Source organism: Photinus pyralis, unplaced genomic scaffold (assembly GCF_008802855.1).
Source record: "Photinus pyralis isolate 1611_PpyrPB1 unplaced genomic scaffold, Ppyr1.3 Ppyr1.4_LG7, whole genome shotgun sequence".
Taxonomy (NCBI): domain Eukaryota; kingdom Metazoa; phylum Arthropoda; class Insecta; order Coleoptera; family Lampyridae; genus Photinus; species Photinus pyralis.
Window position 1 is genome coordinate 3,569,486 of NW_022170738.1, and position 18,280 is coordinate 3,587,765.

The 18,280-nt window shown below is 36.0% G+C and overlaps 1 protein-coding gene across 3 annotated transcripts in view; it reads right to left on the minus strand.

Annotated features, from left to right (window-relative positions):
- The window catches only part of LOC116176709, a 49,683-nt gene extending 34,754 nt beyond the window's left edge, over window positions 1-14,929 (minus strand). The window contains exons 1-2 of one of the 3 annotated variants that reach the window (XM_031495452.1): window positions 14,843-14,929; window positions 9,418-9,620 (exon numbers count right to left, since the gene is read on the minus strand). In XM_031495452.1, coding sequence (XP_031351312.1) covers window positions 9,418-9,493 — 76 coding nt within the window. In that variant the 5' untranslated portion in view covers window positions 9,494-9,620; window positions 14,843-14,929. Of the gene's footprint in view, window positions 1-9,417; window positions 9,621-9,798; window positions 9,823-14,012; window positions 14,130-14,842 lie in introns of those variants that run through there. The other 2 variants (XM_031495453.1, XM_031495454.1) reach the window with 2 other exon arrangements.
- Between the last annotated feature and the right edge of the window lie 3,351 nt (window positions 14,930-18,280).

An 18,280-nucleotide genomic window follows, 5' to 3' on the forward strand; every position in this document is an offset into this window, starting at 1 on the left:
GCAAAGTCCAAAGCTCAGGGCCATGTCATTGATCCAGAATCCAAGGCCAAAACCCTGGTCCAGCGTCCAAAACCTTGGTCCAGCGTCCAAAGCCAAGATCTTGGGAAATTCCGGGGTCATGACCTTGGAAGGACCCCCGGTCACGAAATTGTGAAACCCAGGCCTTGGAAAATCCTAAGACCATGCGACGTCACGTGACCTTAGGGAACGTGAAGGTCCTGACCTTGGACGTCACCGGGAAAATCCCAGTCTAATGACCTTGTTACGTAATCGGGGAGGGCAATTCCAAGATAATGAACTTGTGGTGTAACCAGGGAAATATCAAGGTCATGACCTTGGAAACTCCCAATGACCTTGAGACAAACTCGGGGACACCTCAAGGTCATGCCCTTTTAACGTCACCAAATCCAAGATGGGTGCCGGTGTTCTACTGATCGTAGAAACTTTTTTTTAAGAGATCCCCGAGGAGATCCCTTATTAAGCGGTGTACGTTATTTGTAAACACACACAGAATACTAATAGTGCAGACTTTACTAGAATGTATAGAATATAATAATTTTCGTATATAGAAATATGTATCAGGGCCCAAGCTGAGCGGTTCACTGATTGAACATGTGAACTGGCTGAATATGAGCAATAGAAGAAGACTTCAGTTTGCAACACTCTGCCACAAAGTACTGACCACAAAGACACCAGCTTATCTCTTTAATAAAATCCGCTTCAGAACAGATGTTCATAATATAAATTTAAGATACCGCGGTTTAATTTCTCCACCAAAGCATTCCACTGCCCTATACGAACGCACCTTTCAGTACCAAATTTATAAAGTCTATATAATAACTTATCAGCTGAACTCAAAGCTTCATCTCTTCCTCTCTTCAAAAAAAAACTGTTCCGTTCTTTATTACATCTTCAAAATGACGCATAATAACATCATCAATTCATCAGTCACATAAAGATCAATTACAAATAATTGTTTGCAAATTAGTTCCGACGCCGACCTAACATCTCAGAATTTTAGTTTAAGTTAGAATAGGCATAATTTCACCTTGCTATTCTTATCTTTTTTCACGGCTCTAATGGAAGACCAATGGTAGTTTAACTACTAATTTGAATTGGCACCGTGTGATTCCTCATAAATACGTACTACTAAATTTCTTCTTCTTCTTTTCCTTTTCTAGTTCTTATTTTGCCATTTGATCATTAATTTAGAAGTTTTTCTTTATTGTTATGAATAACTATAATCGTTTTTTTATATTTTGATATGTGAAATTTTGATATGAGACCTATGGGGAATAAAGGCTATTATTATTATTATTATTATTATTAAACCAAGTGTTTCGTCTTTTTCCCAACGTAATTGAACAATGATTTTAACACTGTTGCTTAAAGAAGTAAAAGAAGTTAAAGGTTCGAGTCAATAATTTGCGTATTAGCGTGGACGGACAGATTTTGTCTTCATTTCCTTAATCTATATCCCTAAACTTTTTGCACAATATCAAGAAACTGAGTAGTATTAATTCAGAAAGGATGTGGATGTATAGCAATTTACAAACGTATATGTGAGGCTGTCAAAATAAATTATTCAAACATTTTATTACCGAATGGTCATAAAAACACAACAAAACTTCAATTTATAATGCCTTTATGATTGCTCATTCATGCGAAGTTTAAGAAGAGAGACCTTACTTTCATTTATATTACACGTACATGAACATTTATTATTTTTTGTTCTCGTTTTCAATTGGAAATTACCAATAAGTATTAACGAAAAATCTTTATCGTTGCAGCATCGCATACATAACGCATTGGAAAGGAACGCGATACCTAGAAAAGACATAACCATTATATAATTTCGATATTCCAATCTGCATTGCATTTGAAATTAAGATTTTTAAATGGTGAAACAGCTTCACAAATAAGCACTTTCCACACTAAAGCCGTCGCACACATACATAATAACTTCAATAAACGCTGTAGAATTGGAACATAAGAAAAAAGTGACAAGTGAAAGCCACCACCGGAACAGCAATCGTGCCAAGAATGTACGAAGATCTTTCGGTAAATTGCCTAATTTCATCGCCTAAATATCAGTAACCGCACTTAAGCCATTAAGAATACAAGAAGCGCTAAAGGTAATTACAGAAATAAATGTTTTCAAACTATAAAACCGATAGATACACACGACAGTAGCAGATGGTACTAAATTATAAACATGAAAATAAAAGAAGTCCCAATTTGTGGACTTCACACAACATATGAGAAAAAAATAAAGAGCTAGCTAGGTTTTTGTTTTGGTGTTTTGTAGTAATAATCGCGGTAAGAAATGCATTTGTATTTCAGATGTAAATATAATAGGATCATAAATACGGCTTTACGTATGTATATGCGGAATTAAGTAAATGAGTCATTGTAATAAAATAACCGCAAGGGGAGTCGTTAAATACGTCTAGTCAGTACCGAATGTTATATGACAAACAGCTTGAACTAGCGAGAGTTTGGTTTATGAACAATTCGTCATAGTGCGATAAGCGGAAATATACTGTTTTAATTTTCCGATTATAAGTGGAGATAAAGAACCAACCTTTCGCAAGGTAAGAGTCATTGAAAATTTATTCATTACTGAGCTAGCCGTGATATGAATATTTCATTACAAAAAATTTATTGTTTTTTCTACAAGAGTCGTTTCTAAACTCTGTAAATGAAACTAAGCCCTTACAATCATTGAACATCCCATCAAATTCTATCCAATAGTATAAATAATACTTGTACAGGGTGTATGAATATTTACTAAATTAACTATTTAACAATTTTAAAAACGGTAGATGTCCTACTTATGTGCAAAAACGACAAATTACAGTTTTTACTTTAACAACAAATAGTAGGTACTTGCGGATACTGCTAACTGATAATAAGATATTGTTGACCCTTGGAGCTTTTTAACTTTGTTGTTTTCAAAATTGTTGAATATTTAATTCGGACATTACTGATACAGTTATTATTTATGTATAACATTTTTATAAATTTTTTCAATAATCTACCACAAGCAGAGGTTGAGTATTTATTTTTTTTTTGTAGGGGTAGGCGAGGTCTAGAGGGTTGATGGTGGTTGAGTTCCCTCTTAAGTAATTTTAGTTTCACCTCTTCGCCCTAGGCTTTGAGCATTTGTTGATATCATCTGAGATGTGTCATGTTGTACATTTCTGTATACAAAGACAATGTAACACCGCTAATGAAAATGGTGAAAATGTTGGGTTAGCATTCAAAGTCGGTGGACTGGTGAATTCTAAAAAACAAGTCCCTCACCTTATTGTAGTCCAATTTTTAATTTTCTTAATTAATTGCATTAGATACAATGGGTACTTGAGGGTAAAAATGTATCGCTTTCTAATAGTGATCAAAAGTATTATAATGAACAGAGAAACTAAAATAATACGTTCTGCATCTTATATAGATGTAATAATAAAGCATTATTCAAGAAGAAGAAATCAACGCTGTTTTAATTGGGCAACGCGTACTCTCATGGCCTAAATTGCTATTTTCAACTAGAGCAACAAATCACAGTAAATTAGTAAAGATGCCACAGTTAATGTTTTAATTGCGATCTTTACCGGTTCATTTGCACCAATTAAAATAATTATAGCGATTTTTTTATCGCAGTAATTTGCGCTGCTTCTTCACCTTCAAGTCCGTTACACTCCGGATGGTTTTATTGAATTAAATCGCGTTTACAGTTACTTCAGTTAGCATTGTAATTCTTATGTAATGACTGTTATTAGGTAACATTACAGGTTCGATAGGCGGCATGTGTCACTTCTAACTACTGGAACAAAAAAAGGGGCCAGATTTGAAGATGAGATACCTATACAACCAAATTTCGTATGAAAATAACATTCCCAGTTGTACCAACTATACTTCCAACACACAAAGCTTAGTCAACTTAAGGGTACATTCAATGAAACAACAATTACAAGCTCTACCGATCTTGGGAACCGAAATTGCTGATGTACAATTGCGTGCGGCGAAGGTCTGGAAAGCGCTAACTTGGCGTCGGGTTGTGGGTTATGACCCTAGCTCGATGGTAATTAGTGGTGCAAAAAACGAAATTCATGTTCAAAAATTGCCGATTTCATTTTTAAAAAAACAACATTTTGGGACGTTGATGAATTAAAAACCGATAGGTAGGGATTAATCCGAAGGAGATTTTTGAAGGCATTCGGTTTTGAACCGCCGACGGCCTAGCGCTCAGTGCGAGTAAGCAAGCAATTAGCATTCGGGTTTTAACTGTGCAGAACACAAGACTACTTGGGTTTTTTCACCCCAACAACGTCAAGTATTTGGTAAAAGAAGTAGAGTTTGTTTTTTCAGGCATTCGTTTTCAACCGTATTAGCGGTCAAGTGAACACCTGAATTTGTGGAGATCGCGAGTCGGTAGTTAAAGCTGTCCGAAATGAACAGATTTTATTTGGGAAACCAATCAGTGTTTATTATTTCGCGTGGGAGGACGACGTAAAATTCGTGTAGTAAAAGAACAATGAAACACCGAAAAATAAAAGGATTACTTGTACGATTTAGTTTCAACCAGAAAGATGTTTCATTAATAAAGATGTTGAGTGCCTTAAAGATCGTTCAAGAGGGATGATAAACGAAATAGAAACAAAAACGCAAGAACCCATAACAAAAAGTTAGATAATTTCAGTCTAAAAAATCTAGTTCGTATAATATTACGTAGAAAGGTAACAGTTAGGAGAAAATCAACCTTAATCGCGAATGAACATTTCCGATAAATGAATATAAATTTCGATCCAAAATCGATTAAACTAGGGAAATCATTCCGAAAGTCGCACCTCTAACGAACCGCCGCCGTTCCGATTCTGTATAATACGGAAGTCACCAATTTGCAAGGAAATATAAAATCAATAATTGATTCCTTTTAATTACTCAATTTTTTCATTGACATTAATATTTAACGAAGAATTCTTTTTGCATTTTAAAAAGGTGCCAATTTCAGTGAATTGGATATTTAAACCCTTATGTTATTTTGTAAGGAATCATCACCTAGTACCCCATTAGCAAGGATTGAGTGCCTTATGTAATTTTCATGTAAACGGATTGATTTGTTTATTCAGTGAGAATTTCCATGTAAATGGGTTCAAATTGATTCATCATAAGGTGTACTTACATACTTTATTGTGAACAAAGTCGAGCGTATTTTTAATTTTTCATATTAGGGTCAAATCAACGTTTGAAACTGATTTTAAACACCGGTAGTGTCTGCCATAATCTCTTATTTCCAGAAAGTTTAGAAATCCATGCCTTCGTTAATGCTATATAGACCAACAAAAAACTGCAAATAATTATAAATTACGATTATGTCACAGTTACCATTAAGTAGGTATAATAAGCTATTATCTATCAGGAACACAAAAATTTCACAATGGACACAAACAATTCAATGCGGAACCGTTTTCGTCTTAAATACAGGAAACCGTGGGCTCACGCATTTCATTTTGATGTCTTTTTCAACTATAAGACGTTGACTAATTGGAATTCCGGTGATTACGAATATTTGTTTGTTGTAGGCAATCAGTGTAGAACGTATATTACAAAATCTTTTTGTTTTTTAATGAATGTACAAAAAGAAGCAGCTTAGAAAACTTTTTTATTAACTTAATTAAGAAGTAAAAGTATTTGTTATAGTGTAATTACTGTTTACACTGAATTTTTTTAAACGGTCGCTTATTGAATTGAAGATACGGCGCACATCTTCCACCGGAAATTTCATTAGTTACGTACTTATTGTATGAACTTGCACTCGCATTATTGGCTTGCTCTTTTGATCTTAACTTTAAAAAAATGTAATTAGATGAAGTTCCGTGCCATAAATCCTTAGAATTTTTAAGTTGAAGCTTCGATAATCGATTGAATTTGCGGAACACCCTAAGAATCGTTCAAAGTTGAGTGAACTCTAAGAGGACATTACTAAGGTAGCCGGTTAAAGTACGATAAAACCAAAGTCCTTCTCAGTGAATTTTGTTTTACTCAAAATTGTCTAAAAGTACCTTTCATTTGATATTTTATTTGGCCCTCTGGCATCTATAGTTTAGGAGATGCATCAAATTAAGGTTTCATGTTTTTATAACTTTCGGAAAATAATGCCACCTGTAAGATGATCCAAAACCTAGAGAGGACAGGACGTTTATGAGGTGTTTAGAGCTAAACCTTTTGTATAGATACGAACTAACTCCCAACAAATAGGTGACAAAAAAGAAGGTGACTTTTCTGCACTTTATCACAGCGTGTGTGGTGAGTTCTTGCGAACAAACACAAAGTGCGATCATTTCGTTTGAATTTTTATTTCTGTATTTGCTTTTCCTTTTAGAAATTTGTGTAGATGCGTAAATTTCGTTTTAATTTGTAATAAGGTGCTAGAAGGTGTTAGAAATAAGACACATCTGGCCGAATTTTGCGTGAGTTATAAAAGGTTATATCTGGTCGTTTGCGATAAGAACATTCGTTATCGCTTGCATAAGGTAAAATTTAATTAGTTTTAAGGACGTGTTATCGCTGATAAAAAAGCAACAATTTATTTCGAATCTCGCTTTATTCAAATTTGGTTCTGTTTGCCGTTTGTTTACGAAATCTACATGAAGGAGATTATTTTATGATGGAAGTGGTGGATCCTTTAAATACGAGAAACAATGTTTAAACGGGACTTTTTATTTGGTGACGGTTGGAGTGCGTGATTTTTTTTCACGCGGTTATCTTGGGTAGTCGGCCCTATTTGTAGTTGGAGACATAATCGCGATTATAATAAAGCTGTGTAGAAAGGAGTTAGTGAAACTGTGTGTGAATGTGGTAGCGCATTTTATCTGCTATCGGATAAATTAGTAGTTCGAGTGAGAGTAACGTAATGAAGCCTTTCGACAAGGTTTGCCATTCATCAAAAGTAAAACAGTGTTACCGTTCGAAAAGTCACCAATGTTTGTCATGTAATTCAACATGCGAGTTTTCTTTTTGTCATCACGATCCAAAGGGGTTAGCAGCCCTACAAACGCTTTCCAAAGAGACGAACTGGAATCGTCAACTCCAGGTCAACGATAGAAAATATTTCCGGCTTCCATCACAAACTAGTTTTCCGCGAATGTAGAAACCACGTTGTGATAAATATTTTGTATTAGTTTGTTTGACGGCATCGGTCGAAGTTCACTTAGAGTACGGTCGAATAGCGTAACCGCACTTTGCCATTTATTATTATTTGTGCAAAGTTCACGATCCAAGGTTCTTCATGCGTTGGATTTTTATGTAGATTTGCTCTTGAACAAAAAAGGATTCAATGTTCATAGCCAATAAATCTGAATATATTTGAATTCGAACCTATTTTCGTACCTTGTCGCGCTACGGCGCCGCCGGCTCAAAACCGAATGCCTTCAATAATCTCCAGATTAAACCTTACCTATGTTTTTTAAATAGATAACGCCTTAAAATAGTGCTTGTTAATGAAATCGGCGATTTTTATCATGAATTTATCTGATTCGTTTTTTGCTCCACTAATTACCAGCGAACTAGACATTCGATATCAGCAATTTGGCCCCAGGAACCCCATTAAGATAGTTTTAACTTTTGATATCACCGACAGGTTGTCGCAAAGACCTCCGAAAGTCATTAAACGGTCATTGCGTATATACAGTGCGTTCGGAATGAAAGGGTCACCTCAATATCACTTTTATTTGGCGAGATACGAAAAATTTGTCAAATATAATTGTAGGTGACATTACGATCTATCCAACCGCATAGTGAAACTCCCTCTATCACTTCCAGGTTAACCGGAAATAGATGCAACCTTTGTTTTTCAAATGCAATGCCCATGTTTTTTAAGATATTTGAAAAGAGCAATCAATTTCATATCTTTATCTCAAACGCTTTGATTCCATTTTTAATAGCGATCCTGTATAATCGAGTCATCGAGACCAATTATACACGCGTATTTTTTTTATTACCTATACCGCAATATAATTTAAATATAAGGGAAATAAAATCATTTCGATTCCAACACATTTCTCATTAAGAAAGAAAATGAATTTGGTTGAAAAACGTAACAGATCGTTCATTCAGTAATTTGTTGCAGAAGCAGAAGAAAAGCCGCTACCTACAAAACCCAGTAAAACCTATTACAAAAATAATGAAAAGTTGTTGGCGATTGATGAATAGAAAGCCTCTTAAATGCATCGAAAATGCTGGCATATATGAAGGAAATTTTCAAAGGTATCCTTGTAGGTATACTTTGGTGCATTCATTCAAAACTTTAAACAATGCTGCGATTAAAAAATAGAACAGATTTTTCGATTATCTAGACACACCCAATAATGCTAGTGTTTAAAAGATTCATCTGGCACTATGGAGGCAATAAGAGGTTTTCGTTGTCTCAGTTAAACTTACCTCATAGTTCATTTCCATGAACACAAATATATTCACATAGGAAATTGTCAGATACATTTAACTGAGGCCAGAAAGCGGGTATTACACTGTACCTTTTTGCTTATGGGCAAGATTCTAACTTTAAATCCAACGGCAAAATGTCAAGTGTGGACAAAACGCTCAATGTAGCGCAGGCTCATTTTGCCGTGGGATTTAATGTTAGCGCCTTGCCCATAAGCAAAACGTTCAGTGTTTGGTTCAGTGTAAGTTAACTGAAACATCAATGACCGGCGCTTAGTGTATGTAGGATCTTGTGCCATTCCTGGCCACAACAAATCACGGAGGTGAAAAGAACATAATATGCCTTTACCAAGTTTTAAAATAATTGAGTGCATCAAAAAAGCTGTCTAACAGGCGATAAGAACAATACTAAACTGAATACATTTTAGCAGAGATAATTGTTCGCAAAAGGGTTGGTTGTGGGTCAATTATAGAAATATAGGCTGTAAATGGCAGTAGAAACTTGGACGAAGAACATGATAAAAAATACCTCAAAATCAGTAGATATAAATTGAGTGCGTTTTGTTTTTTAAGTCTTTAACTTGCAGGACCTTGGTGAAATTTGTCTGTATTGTATTAACTCATCAAACTAAAACCTTCCATACGATTGGTTTATGTCCGTAATTGAATTTATCATATCCTGTTATTATTGTGATCAACAAAATTGCAAATTATGTATTCTGTTACTGAAATCGTGATATGCCACTTATTTTAGTAGCAATTAGTAATAACATTTAACGAAAGAACTGTACTTCGAGGTTTTATCATTCCTCCCGCTCCCTAAAATATCAAAAATTTGGACCCCATACAATTTTTTGATCGTCTAATCCATGGAGGCGGCGCAAAACATTAACCAATGTCAAAGACTATCGGAGAGGAGGATAGTCTTTGCTAATACACCCTTGTCATAAAAAGGAGCATAAACATAAAAACACTTACCTGACGCAATTAAATTTGAAAGAGCACATGCGCATACTAATAACGAACAGTAAGACAACATGGCTTTAACATACATCCACCAACCATTTGTAACTATTAAACGTCACTACCTCAACACTACCGATCACTTCACTTGCTGGAAAACAACACGACTCGCTTACTTGAGCTGTTCCTCGAATTTGAGTATGGTACCACTTATCCACCTGAAACAACAAGTGAGAAAGCTAAATTAAATTTACAATAGACAATTAAACTTTTTTGTGTGGGAAACATAGGCGGATTCGGGGGAGGGCATTCCGTTTATTTATGATTGCGTATTAGTTACACTCAATATCCCTTCTTAAGGAAAGTAAGCGAGGAAAGTGTAATTTGACAACAAACCCCTCTCGAAATTTTCTCTCGGACCTCTACGCCTCTGGTGGAGTGCTATCTGTACACTGTGGGTCGTAACAAAGGCGTGAGTGCTTGTATTTTTGGAGGTTTTACGAGTAAATACCGTTGTAATGTGAATGCAAATTTAACCTACAGATTCACTAATTTATTCTCGTAAGGTCGTTCAAAGTAACAGTGCATACAAACGGTCTTGCTAGTTTATGGTGGCAGTCTTTAGCGTGATGCAATAAGGTATCAAGGTCGTGTGAATTGAAATTGGCGTTTCGTTGTACTGTTTAATGCATTATATGATTAATTTTCTATTGTACAAACCAATCATTAATGGCGTAATGGGATTTTGGCGTTTTTCCATTGAAACTAGTAAGGAATACGGTATGACCCGAATCAAAAACAGTTTAAACTTTGTTTTTTTCAAAAAGGCAATGCAAATGACAATTTGAGCATCTTCGGCGGCATCGAAAGAAAAATTTAAAAAAATAAATTATACTTTATGAAGAGTGATTTACTTCATCAGATGCTATAGCTAGAGAATGAAGTCGGCTATTCTCAATTCGCAGGATAGTATCAAGTTCCATCCACAATGAAGCAAAAAACTGTCGAAGGATGTACCTAACACTTAAGTCTTTGGTAAATGTGCGTGCACGTACAGACAACTCACTTTGATAGTTGTGCTCTAGGTTAATTACCCGGATTTTTTACTATTTCTATGTACGTGATATGCGGTGTTGCCCATAAACGAGATTTATTATCTGTCTCACTACACTTTCAATTACTAACAAAGCAAGGATATTATATGAGTTCAGGCTTGAAGACTTTGAAGTTGACTTAATGAGGTGTCGATGGACGTTTTGCAGCGAAGCTTAAATAGAGACTCTCACTTGGTAAAATGTACAGGTATGTATGAAGAAATCGCCCTTGCTTCATGATTTACCGCATATACCTTATGGCCTTCGTCGAGGTATTTCAGTAAAAATCTGGTGGGAGACCGGAATTCTTACTGAAATTTTCGAAAAGAATCTATACCGGTCGAGACCTACTTTTTTCGATCGTGTATTCATTTTTTGGCCGAACCGTGGATGTATATTTACATATGGTGAACGCGATCGTTGTTCTCGCGACCGGAGCCAGCGTCGCCTTTTTTAACAAGTTTAACGAACGTGGATGCCTTCTAAATACGCTACGAGTTGCCAACAGTATTATATTCATAATACGTTGCTGGTTTATGCGTGAAAGAGGCAATCGGACTGCTGCTATAATTTTCAAATATTAATATTGCGAAGCGTTACCGTATTAGCGTGTGTTCCCAAAGCCAAATAAAAATCACCGATGGCACCAAAGTGGTGAATCCAGCATCCAAGAGGGCGGGCCAACAATCGAAATACCACGGGTCAACTGCCGAAATATGAACCCACACTCCGGACCAACTGCCAAAATGTAGCCCAAGCCAACTACTAAAATATTTTTCCACGGTCCAAAAAATGTTCCAACGGTCAAGTGCCCGAATACGTACTGGCGATTATTTGGTTGGGTTTTACTTTGCCGCACCTACGGGCCCAACACATGGGAACCAAGGGCGGCCAGTCCCGGTAAAACACTCTCCAGCCGTGTTCAAGGGGAAGGAGTGAACTTGGATGAGCGAATTAAGGTAGGCTTTTTTGTTGCATTTGGTCACCCCAGGAAGGGCACATTTTTTCTTCTCTCCGCTGCCATTTCCGCTACCATTTTCTTTCTTTTTAACATTGGAAATGTTTATGTCTTCGTATATTGGTACAAAGTTATGAGTTTCGTTCGAGGCCAAAGTCAACGGTATCGCATCAAGTCACAAGTGACGATTGTACCGTACTCGGCCGTGATCGATAGGTTAAGAAAAAGTAGCGGATACTGTCGAGTACTTATAGTACTCAATTCTTTGGTTAATTCCAATTTAACATTCTCGTAGAACTCCTTTGATAGTATTACGAGCATGGTACGACGCTTATTACCGATTGATCAACTGTGTGCTGTAGCTCAGTGGTAAAGCGGTGGGCTGCATAGCCGGAGATTGGGTGTTCAAACCTAGGCTGTGGTAAGAATTTTTCATCTATTGCAGAGACGGGAATTTCCTTAGATCAGTTTCGAGCATTCTGCCGGCTACTCCGAATTAGGTTTTCCTCTAATTTTCCTAATTCGTATTTATATTCACCAGAGTAGTATAGAACAACTTAAGACCTTCTGCAAGGGCACCTCTAAAAGGCATTATGCGCAAGCCTGTTGAGGGCCTCGAACAAGAAGGACGATAAATAAGTTATTCAGAAGTGATCCAAGTGAATAAGAGTTATTTGTGTTTTAGATATATGCCTTCATGCGGTCATCATTTCCAATGTCTCCGATGGTTGCGTGGATTTCGAAATCTGTGAATTTTTAATTCGAAAAGGAAGCACTGGTGACCGTCGGGGTTGTTGAATTTCTGTAACACTGAGGGCTAGGACTACGGTCATATAATGCACAGATCTGGAAACCGTCTTGTTTGAGACAAGTCTCTTACGTGTCATCACTCGTTCCTCGCTCAGCTACTAGGTGGCGCATGGATCGAAGTATATTCATAGATATAACGGGCGATCAAAAATGAGTTGCTGTCGAGTCGCCTTTGGAAGTTCAAGTTAAATACGATTTCCCATGTAAACAAAAATTACAAAGGTCACTCAACAGCAACTCTTTTTTGATCGCATAGTATTATTATATATGAATATTATAATACTATAATTTATAATATTATAATAAATATTATATATAAATATATTAATATATCTATGAGTATATTATGGTGACTTTATAGAGACAGTGGCGATCGCCCGTTATATTGCATTGTAGTGACGCAACAGATGTCATACGTGTATTGTGTGTTGCCTACTTCTAATTTGAATTTTCGATGCAACCTCGCTTTCAGCCATCCCCGCATTAATATCAGTTTATGCTTTTGTTAGAACTCATTATAAGGAACTTACCCTTTTTTGCTTTGCCAATATAAATACCTGTTATGTATTTTGTGGTAAATAATAATGCATTATTGGTATATTCAAAACTTAATTTGGGTGAATGGGTACATGACAAGAAAAATTGAGAAAGTTGTGCTTAGATAATGCCCAAATTTTAATCTCCCATCAAGATCAAAATCGATACGTTACCTGAATTAGATCTTCAAATCAGCAAATACTGTCAAATGCAGGTCAAACATTGTTTGATTTATTTATGATGCAAACGTTATAGGTTACATTTTAATTAAAATAACACAATGGAATCTCTGGAACTGAAAAATCTAATCTACAGTATACCATTTCAACGAATATTCCAATAACAAATTTATTTATAAATTACGCCAGTCTTACGCGCAGCGATTTAAAACATTGTTCAGAGAGGCGCAAACGTAATTGTGTGTATTTAAAATACGTAGAATGAAAGACGTACACTTATCTCAAACAGCTAATGTAAGTGTGATGTATCAAGAATATGCAGATAAACGGCTCAGATTTCCAAATTATTAAGGAAAGGTAGACGAACAACAAAGGCAGGATTATTACGACGATAGCATCATTCCAATTTCACATACTCTTTACAGCAATCTCAAATCTAAATGGTAATTGCTTCATCAATAATATCGACGTTTAACAACAAAAGCTCCCCACGTAATGGCGGCCATCGGCGATAAGGAATGAAGGCGGATGTAAAGCAATTTTTCCGGAAAATATGAGTTCCAATTTCGACACCGGAGTAATAAATAGTTCGCGCTGTTATACATTCATTGTGCATATTTGAGTGATAAATTCTAAATTTGTTGCATTTTAATGTTGATATCTAATCGATAAATGCGTTAATAAATGACCTACACCACAGACATACATATATCTGTGCCTACACTAAACACCTCATTTATTTAAATGAATAAACAGTGCTTGTGGCTTATCACTCTCTCATCAGGTGCTCTAATTTTCTCAGAAATATGTAAGGATGCAATTATCTGCGTAGTATTTCATTAACACTCACAACACAACATAGTGTTCACTTCGGTGTTGCAAACTGTACTTGTGTGATTTTGATACAACGGTAACTATTTTCATTGTAGCCACCTAACATACAACATCCACTTGGCGATTGGGTACCAGGTTCAAACACACCGAAAGGGGATTGTTAAAGGATAGGAGCACAGAAAAGTAGAGATACATCACCTAATTCCAATTCGGCAGAGTTTCATTTGGGTACATCGTTTATCAATCAACTTGTTCTCACTTGAAGTAGAAATCCATGTCAAGTGAACGTTTATAATAAACTTAACAAGTTTCACTTTGGAACACTTCCGCTCAATTTTTATCACAATCGGTTTCATTTAGCATATATTTACGCACCTTTCAATTAATGGTAGGCGTATGAGAATCATAACCCGCAGCTTTATAAAGGCCAGTACACCGATGCGATAAGAATGTTAAACAATTACTTCATCATAAATATAAATAACAAAAGAATTGTCCGCACTACTTTCCTGAATCTATAACAGGTAAAGCACAACAAGAATTTTAAACAGCAGGGAGAATTTTTCTAAAGCAACACCTACCGCAATCCATTGTTGCATGAGGTTGAATGTTACAGTTTCTTGAACCTGTGAATTTCTCTAGGTATATTGTTTACAAGCGCAATCATTTGTTTTATTATGTAACGCTAATTTTACCGTTACCAAAAAATGTCATTATCTTAGGGTGGTTAATTCGATTAAGCTTCTCTCGTACACGTCCTTAACATAACTTTAAACTTTCACAATAAAAGTTTCTAAATCAAGTCGCAATTTTTAGGATTAAATTAAAAATCGCAAATTGGTGCAGAGCAATAAAACTGTACAGTGATTTAGGATAAATTATATGGTATAATAAAGAAGTTTGCTCGTTAAGGTAAGGCCTAACTGCTGGAAACTTGAGAATATTCCAAGCGCATCGCATAATTTGGTCAGTTACTTGTAAGGGCATTGCGACTGGACAATAAATTTAAAGACTTAGAAAATACGTACCGTATGGTTCACAGTGGAGTAATTCTTACATTTTCCACAACATAACAACAACGCAGTCACAATCATACTAAAGCATGCCTTTGTAATACATCCTCATAGCATATCAAAGAGAGTGGAAGAATGAGCATTGCTGACCTACTAAACAGTAGTTTCCATTTTGGTATAAGGTACAGTATAAACTGATTGACCTTCTTGGTATTCCGTAAGCGACATGCAGCCAAGATGAATCCTTCCGCTCATTTGGGACCGTTCAGTTGTCACGATTATGAAAAGTTCATGTGTCCTATCACAAAACAGTTTCAGAATTACTGCCGTTTGCGTCACAGAGGATCTGCGCTAAACGATAGTTACCTAATGTTAAATTCCGCAATCGTCATTATCAGTCAGGCAAACAAGGTATAGCTAATTGCCGGCTTGCCTATTTGCATAACTCATTAAAGTAGGAAATAATGAAAGCGAATTTAAACTACCTACTCTCAATAAACAGCCTTGATAAATTTTAGTTGGCTATTTTTTGCATGGTGTTACACTTTCTTGGTGAAGTTGTTTGTTTGCAATCATAGCTGTAACCACAGTTTATTGATGCTATAATCGAATGCTGTCTGTTCCGATGTCTAATTTTCACTTCTGATGAGTAAACTGAAAATGTCATCTTTCTTCAGACGGTTGTTAATCTTTTAACCCAAAAATGACACTTTGATGAAGTTTGACTTTAATTTGGTAAAAGTGCTGTCCACTTTCATTTAGGTACGCTATGAAATGTTAATTTATACAATTTATAGTTGCAACAATTTACTAAACTTCGCATTGCTTGGGCTCCTCGAAAGAACTAACTCTCGTAAAATAGCTGATTCTCAACTATGGATCCCCAGGCTCTACTGTAACATTTATTCAGGCACGGAATACCTATTGCCTATAACCCCTATGTTTTTAGACTTAAGTAAATGAATTATTCGGAAAATGAATTAATCGACACGATTTTCGTTTTCGACGAGGCAGATAAAAATTGCCTTTTTTTGCATGGCCACCTCATAAATCACACATAACTTATTTAAGATTGGAATATAAAAACCAGGGAAACCAAGATATTTCGAAATCTATCAGAGATATGTATAGGACATTATTATCAAAACTCCAAGTGGTGTTCTTTTAAATAGGAAAAATAAGGAAGAGACGTTGCTTGTTAGCCTTAAGGCGGATGTCTCGCCGTATGCTGTTCACCTTGCGACTGGAAAAGAGCGTGTACGTTTGTATACGTTAATTTTGTCAGGTAATCGACCTTTTTGGTTAATTGAAGACGCAGTTTCGCTACAATCAGGAGTATTATTAAGAAACACCATGCAAGTGATTGTAAGTTTTTCCTTATTTATTTGTGATCGAACACTTGCTGTGACGGGACGGGGAACACAAATATCTTTTATAGGAAAGGGGGAAATTACTTGATGTGTTTAGGTAGCCGGCTAAATTATAGAGCGGGTGGGTAAGGCTCTGCCCAAGAGATAGGTACTACCTTATTATTATTACCAGGGCGCCAAATCAGTACCACGCTGTAGTTCCCTGTGATCAAGAGGGAAAGGTGCTTGCTTCACACAAGGGGAAAAGTAAGATATAAAGTACAGTAGTGGCGACTGCGAATTTAATCAAATTAATAAAAAGGTAAAACTGTATAACTGTTCAAATTGTGTATTATATGATGTAATTAGGTATAATAATCGATAACCTACTAGCAGAATATAATTATTATAAGATTACGGTAACAGCCGATTGTTTTTATTACTAGGTAGGTACAATAATTTTGTTAAGGATGCAATGTTGACGATGGCTACGATCTTGTAGATACTGACAATGACTGCTTTTCAGTTTACAACCCAGGGGACAACTTGGATATCAAGCACCAATAAATTCAAGCTAAAAAATTTGTTACGTGTGAGTAGGTACTAATGAAAACGACTAAAAACAAAGAACTTTACCTAGATGTTATAGCTTGAAAATTCCAAAACACAATTACAATTTATGTGGACAACCACACAGGCGGCAAACATTCTTCCAACTTTCTTTAATCTGCATAAAGCAAAATATCGCTTCCAATACAAACTTCCCAGTACACAACCAAAGGGTAGGAACGATAATTGATGGTGGTGGTAATTGGTTAACCCCAGATCAGGGAAATTTTCTTAAATAATCTCTTTATTAGCATTAGCACCGACGAAAGTTAAACGGAAATTGTTCCTTGATAAGGCAATCTAAAAATTCCTTGAAAAATCCCAGATAAAATTTTGATAGCCTTTTAGATAGGATAATTATGCAAAATAGTAGCTTAGTGTAAAGAATACACTATGATAGTAGGTAAACATTTCCCTAAATGTATGCAACACGTCATGCTTAATTTAAATTTACCCGCCTGAATGGAATGAAACTGTTACATTGCGTGTGTAGTAAATGTAATATCGGGTTTATACCACTCTTTATTTCAGGTTTTTCTTGTTGATTTACTGCGTATGTGTTTCGGAATAATTTTTTTGTCATTGTTAATCAATTAATTGTGTGTTTATTTGAATCCATTGTACGACCCTGATGCGAGCACGTGCAGATTTGTCTAATTGTCCCCAAGATTTACCTCAGGTGTTTCAAATTTTGATTGATTTGAGCTAGCTGGACAGGCGGTTTGTATATGTGGTGTAATTGACCGCACGCCATTGCACAAAGCATTATAACGGGTGATCAAAAATGAGTTGCTGTCGAGTCGCCTTTGGAAGTTCAAGTTAAATACGATTTTCCATGTAAACAAAAATTCCAAAGGCGACACTACAGTAACTCAGTATCTCAAGAGTGGCGCTAGTAGTAGCCTGCATGGTACAGAATCAACAAAGTTATGTACGAGAAATGAAGCAGCAGACTTTAAAGTAGTATAGAGGACGTTACCATTGCCGATGTACGTAAAGAACTACGAGTAAAAAATAAGAGGAGAGAACCTTGTATTAAAAGGGGCGCGACGGATGGATAAAAAGGAGGTTTAGAGTGATGGGAATCGGGTCACTAATGGCAGTGGCGTAATAAAAGAAAACTGGCATCGTCTCTTCTGTTTTATCATCAGTCAAGTCATAGCATTGTATATGCTAATAAATATACAATGATCATAGTCAACATCACTGACCAGCGCAAAGGAGGTAATATGATGGTTTGATGGCTACTTCTGTTAGAGATGGCTTGGTAAGAAAAATAATATAGTTCGTTGTTGGTATGGTTACATAATAATAACAAGATTGTAAAATAAAAATACAAGTTGCGTTTTGATTTCTTGTTGAAGAAACTACGTATATCAGCGTGTAGGTACACCAAATTAGCGGCCCCGTTCCTCAGAGTGATAGTTTTTTAACAAGTGGCGACCGTGACAGGACAAGTGGGTAAATTTAGGTGGTGTACAACAAAAAGTTGAAG